Source organism: Geospiza fortis, unplaced genomic scaffold, assembly GCF_000277835.1.
Source record: "Geospiza fortis unplaced genomic scaffold, GeoFor_1.0 scaffold53, whole genome shotgun sequence".
NCBI lineage: Eukaryota > Metazoa > Chordata > Aves > Passeriformes > Thraupidae > Geospiza > Geospiza fortis.
Window position 1 is genome coordinate 9,002,192 of NW_005054305.1, and position 11,196 is coordinate 9,013,387.

General features: G+C 35.8%; 1 protein-coding gene across 2 annotated transcripts in view; it reads right to left on the reverse strand.

Annotated features, from left to right (window-relative positions):
- Nucleotides 1–673: 673 nt before the first annotated feature.
- Nucleotides 674–11,196, reverse strand: part of PCMTD1 (protein-L-isoaspartate (D-aspartate) O-methyltransferase domain containing 1) — a 23,515-nt gene continuing 12,992 nt past the window's right edge. For both annotated transcript variants that reach the window (XM_005418307.2, XM_031066534.1), the window contains 3 exons: nucleotides 8,022–8,193; nucleotides 6,321–6,444; nucleotides 674–3,343 (listed from right to left, as the gene is read on the reverse strand). In XM_005418307.2, the coding sequence (XP_005418364.1) occupies nucleotides 2,973–3,343; nucleotides 6,321–6,444; nucleotides 8,022–8,193 (667 nt within the window). In that variant the 3' untranslated portion in view covers nucleotides 674–2,972. The remainder of the gene's footprint in view (nucleotides 3,344–6,320; nucleotides 6,445–8,021; nucleotides 8,194–11,196) is intronic.

The window sequence follows — 11,196 nt, forward strand, 5'->3', positions numbered from 1 at the left end:
CTCATTTCAAGTTTTTGGGAGGCAGCTGCTCAGTCCTTCCTGAATTACATGGGATTACAAATTCACATCTTTTGAAAAGACTGCACTGGTCTTGGGTCCTTGTCCAGACCAAAGAAGATAAACCCCCCTGAAGTTCCAATTCATCACACACTTCCTTACAGTCATCACAATTATAGGCTGCTCATCAGCCTACCTGACTTACCTTGAATCTTTCCTCTAACTGGCAATAAAATAAAGCTGCATCAAGAAGTGTGCAGTAGGAAGTGTGACTCACTGGTTGCTCACCACCCTTGCAGCTCTTGTCTCCACATTTTCCTTATTTGTTTTGACCCAGATAGCTGCTTAGTTGAGGATTAAAAAAAATTCAGTATTTAGGAAAAACCACAAAACATGGAAATGTTCTTCAGTATATAGCTCAAGTTTAGCTTCTGGGGTCTCCTGAGGAAACTCTCCACATGACGACTTCAAAAGTAGTGCTGGGACCAAAAATATCTTTCCCCATTTCATGAATAACATCTCATCTTTCAACATTTGCAAAAATCCACAATTTAGCGAGAATATATACTTCTGAAATTCAACAATAGCCTTTATTAAGAGATTACTGACCTAATTATGGAACAACTTGTACCTGAATTTCCAAATAACTGAAAAAACTTCCACAGAAACACAGAAATTCAAGCAAGCAGAAACCACAAAAAACCATTTTATTGCAACAATGTCCCCATCATCAAGTGAGATGGCAGAAATTAAATTTTAATTAATTTTGCGTTTCTACCTTTTTATTTATGTAAATATAAATTCAAGAGTGTAAAATAAATCCACATATAAAACACAGAGGAAACATTCTCTTTCAGTGACTCCAAAAAAAACTTACATACTGAAGATTCATGACAAGTCATCCACTGTCCATTTTTCCAAGTATACAGGCATGAAAGAATGCAGAAATTTATTCTCAAAAAGCATCCTGTATAAAGTCCTTGAAGTACTTAAGTAATATTTAGTAATTTCACTCTTGAGCTCATGGATGTAGATTCCAAGAAAGGAGACAAACATCTCAAACTTCAGATTATTTAACCTCCATCTAAAATAACCCATTTAAAACAAGATTATGTTCAATTCTTATAGCTGAAGCATCACAATTACTTTATTAGTATCATTATTTTGGAAAACTATTTCTTATAAGGTTTACCTGCTTTTAAAATAAAGTCAGAATATTTATTTCAAATACTTTTGCTTACTTATGCAGTAAATATATTGCGGAAAGTAACTCCACATGCTGGTACAACAGGCCTTCATGAAATTCCATTTAAACATTACTATGATGTACCTTAAAAACAGGGACTACAGCATGAAATGCACCAAAAAAGAGTCAGTGTCATGGGACTGTGCCTGACCTTCCTTCTCAGATGCAACAAAATGCTAATGTATTTTGAAGTAAATATCAGACTGCTAGACCATACGAATATTAGCTGGTTATAAACATTTGGAATAGGAACATTTACTGCTTTAGAAATATGTGATTATTTGTTCATTATTTTACACAAAAATAAGTGTCACCGGTATTATAAAATGTATCATGGGGGATATTTCAATGGGAATGTTTTTCATTGGGTCTAACAAGCATACATTTCCTATGATTGTGGTTTTTAGTATGTATCACATGCCAAGTTCTTAATAAACTTTTTACCCTCATGGTTATGTTACAACAGAATGAAGAAATTAAGATGGTAAAAGCAAAGTTAAAAATGAGAACTGCAAATAACTTCACAACTAGAAGAGGAAAAATCACTGAAGGATTTAAATCAGCACTATTGTGGGTCCCCACAGTTGCACTGCTACTCTTAGGTTTCCAAAAGATGCATATGATAATAAATATTTTTGTGCTAAGAGCCATGCTCAGAAACAAAATATAGGCTGGCACAAGTCTACCTTCTTGGAGATGCATGTTAAGTATAAAATTCACTTACTAAAGTGCATTTGCTGAACAAATTCTAAGTTCTACTATTATAGCTATCCCAATAAGCAATACAAACTAAACTTTGTTGAAATTCTACCTCTACTTAAAAGCAGTAAATATAGATGACTGAAATCTAAATTACAATCTTGAATTACCAAACTTTTTGACTCAATGCTGTGAGCTCTAGAAATAAATGTAGTGTCCTATACTTCCCACAAATGAGGAACTGCCTCTAGTTAGAAATACTGACAGTGTAGAATGGAGTTAAGTATATGCAGAGCTGAAGTAAGCATTGCTTTGCTTCTTATTCAACACGGTGTTTCTTTAAGGCTCTGAGAGAAGCTGTTAGTTGTCACAAGATCTTTTGGCAAAAGATAAATGCAGAACTAGCAGGGTCATCTGACATTTTAGAACTTGTATTTTTGTATTTCACTAAAGCCAGCTCATTCAGTGTCTGTATACATTTATTGCACTTGTGTTGTTGGAGTACTCTATACCAACATAGTAATAATGATTGCAACAAAGCCATAGTAAAATAAACTTTTAAAGGGTCTGATTTGGACATTAGAAGGTAAGTGTCTGCATGTTTAAAATGTTTCCCTAATAGTAATAAATACAGACAAATTACTCATCAAGTCAGATGCACATGTTTAACCAATTATTTAGCATATATAAAATTTCACTCATCCTTTTAACAATACAAATCTGTTAGGGATCAAAAAAAGACTTACCATGCAAAATATTGATTAGTGCTGCATAATGGAATATATATTTCTATCAGAGTTAAAACAGCATTTTCAAAATTTAAAGAAAAATAGACTTTTAAAAAGGGATTCTACTGTCGAATGCAAGTCTTCCTTGTAGCAAAGACAAGATAAGAGACAAGTTACCATTTATCGCTGTACTTCAGTCTTGATGAAAGACTAATAATAATTTGTCCACCTACTTCTTAATAAATGCTACATTTTCAAGAATAAAGGAACTATCAGTAGGCATTATTTCTACTTAAAACAAGTTATTTTTCTCTGTAATAGGTCAAGTATGCCTTTAAAGATTCGGGTAATGGTAGACTCATAATTTTCTCTCTCAACAGATTTCGAGGAGGCTCTTCTGGCTTTAAGGCCTCACTGTGATCTTTTTCCTCCTCCTCTTTGTTATCATCTTCCATTCTTTCATCTTCTTCACTATCTGGAGGCTGAGGAATGAGCTGATTACCAACAAACACATAGGTGTTAATCCTGCGTCTACGACATCTCCTGCGTTTGCGTTTCGGAGGAGCCTTCTGAGCAATACCCTTGGCTTTCATCTCCTCGTTTATGAAGTTTCTAAGAGTGCGTCTGATATATATCCGAGCTAGGTCCTGAAGGTTCCTAACAGCGCATGGAGCTAAAATGAAAGAAAACTAAGTTGTACTAAGTGAAATTCCCCTTTAGCAAAGAAACCCCAAACTAGCTGCAAGGCAGTGAGACTAATGCTCAAAAACAATTCAATTGAAATTTTAGTAAATGATACAGTATGCAAAAGATACAAGGTTAGATAGTATCACCTTGACCCTGTGGCACAGTCTAGGAAACAAAGAGGTCTTTTAACAGATGTGCAAGAGAAGTAGCAAGCATGAACAGACCATTAAAATAAATTTTAAAAATTACACAACAAATACCATCACATTTTAGCACCTGGCATGTTTTGGCACCTACTGCTACCACTGTTAAGATCCTGTTGTGGGAAAACAATTTCTACACCTGTGCCATATCTGTTTAAAGCAAGTGCCTTTCTTCTGCCTCCTCCTTCTGCTCACTTCCTACTGAATTAAACTGATGAGGGAGGGACATGTCTAATTCACAGGTGACAAACCAGATAAGCCATCTGTATATTTGCAGTAGAAGAAGAATTAAAATTACTCAAGTCCTAAAGGCAGAAAACCCCAAACCAACAAGTAAAAAAAAAGCCAAAACTTTATGTTTTCCAATGACAGCCAGGTGATGACAAAATATTGCTTGGCTGCTGGACACCTGCCCTAAATGAGCTATGGTTGGCCAATTCCAAGGGAAAAAAAAACTAAAAAAAGCACACCAGTTGAAGCTGAAGCTTGTTCAGCTTTCTTAGTTGTCACTTCCTTCCTGTACAGAATACAATAAAATTAACAGGGACTTCAGCAAGGAAGAAGTCACTAAAGAAGTAATTTCAAAAATTACACTTCCAGAAAATGCATTCAGCTATAAAAGCTACTGATGTAGTTTAAAGAAGCTCTACTGTTACATACAATGACTACTTGCAGACTAATTAATTTATCTGAGACAAAAAGGATATTAACATTGACAATACTGATTTCAGGTCATGCCAAAGAGAGGGGGGAGGCGAAAAAAAAGGCCCATTTCTTTAGCATAACATGAGCTCAAAATTCAAGAACAAAACCCTACCTAATAATCCAGAACATGTTTCTAAGTTCAGGTGAAACAAATGGTGATTGCAGATTGTACGCCAATTATAACAAATGCAAGCACTTTTAATGAGAAGAACAGGATGCAAAATTTTAGATATTTACTGTCCATGTATTTCCATTTGTGTACTACCAGTGAACTGCATCCTAACTCATAACTACATTGATAAAATGAACCTTTTAACACCACCTCTGTAGTTTTCTACAAAAAAAAGACTCTACTTTGAGAATGGCTGACAGGTATTTTACATATGTGAGTTATTTTAGTCTATATGTAACACTACACATGTGTCAGAGAGCATCTAAGGGTTGTCCAAAGTATGGCACAGACTCTATGTTTACTTAGTAATGACATCTACAAACTCTGGCTGAAGTTTGCAGAAGAAGCATGTTGACTACTTGGAACTTTTAAGATAAATTATAGGCCTGTGGACTTGAAACAAATAGACAATGTTACTATAAAAGAGAAATTGGCTAATTTTCTTTTTGAGTTCCAGCACACTCCTCTTTACACCCCCCGCCCTTTCCATGTACACCCGACACACCCACAAGAACACTTTTGCCTTATTTTTAACTTTTTAAATAAAACCAGATCCACATGAGCAGTGGAAAAAAGCCTATTTCACTAATCTCATTTTACAGTGTAAATTCAAGCCTCTAACATTTTTTTCTTTTAAACGTGAACAATACCACATTTGGTTATTTTTTTCTCTTCTCACTAAAACTTCATTTTGAAATTATAACACAGGAAACACCTTTCTTGTACTACCATTCAGCTCTGACTGTCCATGGTCTGCACTCCTCATTCCAAAAATTTTGGAATGTTGATAGAAAATCCTCTTTTTTTCCAGGGAATCAGACCATCTAAAATCATTGCCAAGTTTGACTAGCCACCTCTGTATTCCATTGTTAGATATAACACAACCTATGCATAATGGGTGGAACAGAGGAAAAAAATAATCTTGAATTAGTAAATTAATTTCAGGAAATTACTTCTGAGAGCTCAAACCAAGAATTAAAACAAAAATTAATTATTTATGCATAGAAATAGATTACATAAAGGAAATTATTTTTATACTTTGCATAAAAAAATTAAAAGTACCTATCACAGCAAGTTCACACTCAAAATTAATAGCCAAATCAGCAGTTACAGGCAATTCAAGCTGATAGGACATCCTGGACTCCTGAAGGGCTTATATCAGTTTCAAAGTTAAAACATGTTAACTTTTGGGCTCTTTGTTGGGTTTATTTAATTTCCCACATGCTACCATAGCTCTGTGTTCTACTCCTAGCCCTGACAATTCTGACAGAAAACTTCAACTCTATGCTTTTCTTTGTCAGCTTTTTCTCCTTTCCTGTTATCATCCTATCTTACCATTTGGCAAGAGGTGTACTTCCAAAGACTTTCTAAATACCTTTATTACCTCTGCTCAAAGCATTGCAGCTAGAAAGCCAATCCCAGTGACTAATAACAAAGAGCTAGGTATGTCTATATCCACTGCACACAGACATAAAGCAAACTTGGGCTTATTAATATCCTATCATACCATAGCCCCAGTTTAGACCTCTTCCTTCCATTTCAGGGGGAAGAAAAAAAAATTTCTGGCAGACCACAAGAAAGTTAGCACTATGAAGGATGTTTGTACTAGCTGGCTATTTTATCTATACCACTGTAATAGAGAAACTGAACTTAAAAGGAAAAGGTGGTTGGAAAAGAAGCTGGAAGCATTCTATCACTTAAACTATTACCTTAAATTCAGAATATTAACTGTGAAGCAACAAAGACCACGCACCAGGAGCACAAAAACGTATCAGTGAGCTACTGCTTTGCTAAATGGAATGTTTCTATAGCATAGCCTCTCAGTTTCCAACATCGGGCACTGTAACATGCCTGTGAGCCAAAGGGAGGGAGCACAAACTTACGCAGTCCTACAGTGTCATGTTTGCCGTTGTCATTTCTGTTTGGTTGCACTAGTGGAGCAAATGAAACAGCAAGGATATTCTTACTTTCCCATGTGTTCTGTCCTGTTCTCAAGATCTGTGTTAGCTGCAAAACAAAACCAATATAGATCACTGGTTATAATTTTGTCATAGTCAATACTATTCAGATTGGTTTCAAACACACTGCTATTTTTTTTTGCTTCAAAATTAATGAATCAAGGCTGTTTTATGAACAAAAAGGACTTTGATAATCCTTGAAACAGCACTTGGTCACTAGAGTACTAAATAAGGCTCTTTTGTAATGGTAAGAGATGCAGCTGGAAAACTAAGGCCCTAAGGTAAAAACTAAGGTAAGGTTTTTTTTTCTCTTTCTTTTCAAAAGATCAAAGAATACTTTAGATTGGAAGCAACCTCTGGAGTCCTATCCTCCTCCTTGAACAGGGTCAATTTCATAGCTAAATTAGAAGCTTTTCTGATTAAGTGAAAAAAATCTAGGACTGAGATTCCCCACCTCTCTAGGTAACCCGCTGTAGTGTTCAACCATTCTTACTATGAAAAACTGTCTTCCTTATTTGCAGGCAGAGAGCTCCCTTGCTGCCACTCTGTAATGTTCTTTCAGTATGCTGTGCACCTGTGAGGAGAACTGGACTCCTGTCTACCAGATAAATTCTCCACCCCTTCAATTCTCCACCCCTTCAGGAAGACAATAGGAATTAAACATTTCCTTAGTGTCTTTCCGCAAGCTAGATTATCTCAGATCTTGTAGCTGCTCCTCATACTTCATATGCTCTAAGCCCCTATCCACTTGTAAATAAGGTAAAAATAATCACGGTTTAAATTTCTCTTCTAATTTGTGACTACTTTTAAGTTGAATTCTACCAATTTCAACTGACAGTGTCCTAGCTGAATAAATGATGGAATTATTTATGGAACAGAATCATGCAAGCTACACTTAAATTCCTTTGGTATTTTAAGAAAGCAGATCAATAAAGTGAAAATTCTTTTTTGAAAGTAAAGTAACTAACATGCTTATCAACAAGAATTTTAGTAATTATCTGTATTTAGGAGGACATCAAGTTAAGTCACATGATGTGCCTCTTTCAATCTCCTTATTAGTAAAACAGGCAGAGTTATACTTACCATTGAGAAGCCTTTTGAGGTCTAAGAATGAAAAGTGATAAAAGTGCGAAGTATTATTAAAATAATATGCCCCTGTCTGAAAAGCATTACATCTAATATGGAAAAGCAACACTGAAAACTGCTGTGAATACAGACATATTTTTCCTTCGTTTTTTTCCTCCCTTTGCTATGTCCCACTAGTCATAGTTATTTTGTATTCTTTGAAATCCATTCCTCTGGTTTAGAGGTGGTTTCTTTGTTTTGAAGTCCTGACTGAAAATGTCTGTGTGGCAGGGAGATTTCAAAGCAGTTCTGGTATAACACACAGGAAATAGCATGAAACAGACTGTTAAAAGCAGGATATTGATGCTTTCCTACAAATTTAAGGGAAAAATGTTCAATACTTCATTTAAAAGATTAGTATGTGCTAAACTGCAACAATACATCAAATCAAAGTATCATTAGTTGAATGTTAACTTAGTCAAATATATATTCAAAAGTGTTCTTTAAACTACATATGTCTCATACTAGAAGATAAAAAGGGGAAATTGTCACTAAAGTCACCTGATCTTCTATAGGCATTACTAAAATGCCTCCAACTTTCAATAAAATTTTCATGTAGTTTTCATGGTCTTTCTGGACTCCAGCTCCACAGTAAATCCGGTCATACTGATGACTGTCTGAGGCTATTTCCAAACAATTACCAACCACAAAGGCAGGTTCACAGAACTCAAATCTAAGGAGAAGAAAAAAAAACAGAGGGGACACACTTCAAATTAGGATTTTTAAGAAAACCCAGTCCAGATAAAGACAGAAAAATATATTTCATATATTCCCTTATACCACGGAGAACGATTAGCATACATAATTTAAAAGTTGTATTAAGACATTACTTTGAAAGTAATCTGGTTTATTTCTGCCACATCAGCGACCACTGAAGAAAAACTCTTGCAGTTACAATTATGTATTATGCAAAACAGAGAAAGCTTCATAACATCACCTTCCTAACTTCAAGCAAGTAGATTAATCTAAAGAAATCTTAAGCTATATGGTACAACTGCTACTAAAACAGTATGTTTATCAACAATAAGCTGTTGAATAAACAGTGAAAAGTTTCATTTCCTAGCAGCTCCCCTCCATCAGTTAGGGTCTATTTAAAAGCTCTTTTCTCTCTACCTCCCAATTTTCCACCTTGAGCCCAATCCACTTTTCCCCAAAAAGTAATTCAGTGGAAAAGTCTGACATTTTTTTGACCACACGCAAAGCAAAAAATAAAAGATTCTGAGATAAAGAAACATCTCATTTTCTTCAGTAAATGGAAGCAATACAACTGCATTTTAGGGGACCAAAGTATATAACACAAGTTGAAAGGACTGTAGGTGCTCTGTCACTGCATAAAACACCAAAGGAAAAATGTACAGGGCAGTACTTTATTGCTAAAGCTGCATGAATTCGCCACAACACTGTTATTTTCTGACATTTTTTAAATCTCTGAAGCGTGTTACTGCTTTAGCTGTTAACACCATAATAAAATCTACCATTTTGTAAAAAAAATTAATTGAGCGAATAACTGTACATCTTCCCCAAGCACTTTATATATGAGGAGAGGTTACAAAGTAGCTCATAGAAAGGATTTATGGTTTTCTTTGAAAAAAATATTACATAAAACTTAACACCCTTGTTGTTGCATGAAAAAGTTCATAAACTTCATCTGGCAGTATTGAAGTCCAATGCATCTCAAACAGCATCCAGAAGGAATTAATTTTTCTAGCAACTTCAAATACATGTAGCCATTTTATGAACTTTATGGCTGACTGTCAATGGAAAATAATTTTTCTTTTTGCTTGGCTAGCATTAGCAAATCCCAGTACAATACCTGACAACATTCAAATCAATATTTTTTCAGTTACAGTAAAGTTGGCAGCTTTCACTGCTTAGGGATGAAGCCTGTAAGGCTTGGCTGACTTCCTGATCTAGAGTGCTGCCATTAACAAATCAGGAAATTGAAACTTTTGCTGGAAGTGTATTTTTCTCTCAAAGATGGGATGCTTGATCTTGAAAATTCGCCAATGCTTCTTTCTTTGACTAGTCCAGACAGATCCCAGAATCTTTTTACAACTACTGCATGGTTCTCTCTCATGCACTTTACTTAAAGTCAACAGTCCATGTTTTCTCTTCCAAACCCAGAGGGAGGGGGGGAAAAAAAAGAAAGCTACAAACAACACTGGCCAATTGAAGATAAAAAAGGGAGATGGAAGTGGAGCAGGGATAAATTGCCTTGTTGCACAAACTGAAAAGGTGAAGCGAGATCGACCAGAACTGTGGCTGAAATAATTCCAGGTTAACACAGAAAGATCTAGAAATACATTAGACAAGGCAGAAAATGAAATCGAAGACACTGATCAATCTGCTGAAGAAGCAAATTCATTCCAAAAGCACTTGGGCTATCATATTCCTTCCTACATTTTCTTCATTCCACATACAGGTCAAACAGGCAGTTTATGCTACTGTTTTCATATCAGATTGCCTACACTTTAAATAAAGCATTAGCATATCATTTTAATTTGAAAGTTTGAGCAAAATACTTTTGTGGGCTTAAAAAGTAAAGAAGGAAGGGGGAGGGGACAGGAAAAGATTGAATATAGTACTTTTCCAAAAGGCAGTTTTACATCTTGACACAGTCCTTGGTTAGTTTTAGAAAAATGAAGATGGCCTCCCTGCCTGCCTGCCCACCTCCGCAAACTTCACTTCTTACCTTCTCAGAATGCTCCTTTAAAACCTACCAAATTTATTACCAGATAATCCTGTTTCCTCTACTAGAAACCACCCTAAAAGCTCATGAATACAATGGTCACACCCTCTTAAAACAAGGAGGAACACCAAACTATCCAAGGAATACAACAAGACACAAGAAAACCGCATGAAACATTCCCCAGACACAAAATATACATGAGCTGAGGACAAAAATCCACGGTACTCTTTACTAAGATAGTAAAAGCTGAAGATAATTTGTCATAACACTGCAGCTTGCAATCAGAAGGGCACAAATTCCAAATAAAGACACAGAAGCAACTTAATACACTTATAAGAGTAAGACGGGTTAAGCACTAGAGACTAACTCTGTCTATAGGCACTTCAGATTGTCTGGACTGTGCTCCCTCCACGCTATTAGCAGAGTTTTGTGAAGACACAAAGCTCATGACCACAACAGCTGTTCATTTGTTATTCCATTTACTTCAAAAAATACCTTCTTCCTCCACATAGTTTTTCAGTTGGTTTCAACCCAGTCTGTCAACAGGTGGTCTTCCTGACAGACTCATTACTTGCAGCAAAACTAAACACTTTATGGACTAGGTTACATGTAATTTCTGAAGACATCTCTTTAGTCCATGTCAGATGATAAGTGAGACCTAATCAGCTCACCTGGCTGTGCAATGCTCACCCCCAGGTGGTAGAAGAAATGGGAAGAAAAGGTGATAAACTGTCTCTGGTAACAGCAACAAGCCTGTTTAAAAGCCATTTCCTCTTCATTTGTGCTTCTCAGGAAATTATTCAGAAATAACTGTTTCAGGTGTTAGGGTATGAACAGTGACTCATACCAGATACACCAGAAATACAAGAAAAGCATACTGCTTTGCTGCTTGGTAGAGCATCATGGACTTTTCATGGACTAGCTGAGTTATAGAACAGTGAATCTTGCCCCTCCACACTCCCATGAAACATAGAACTCTCTAGTAAT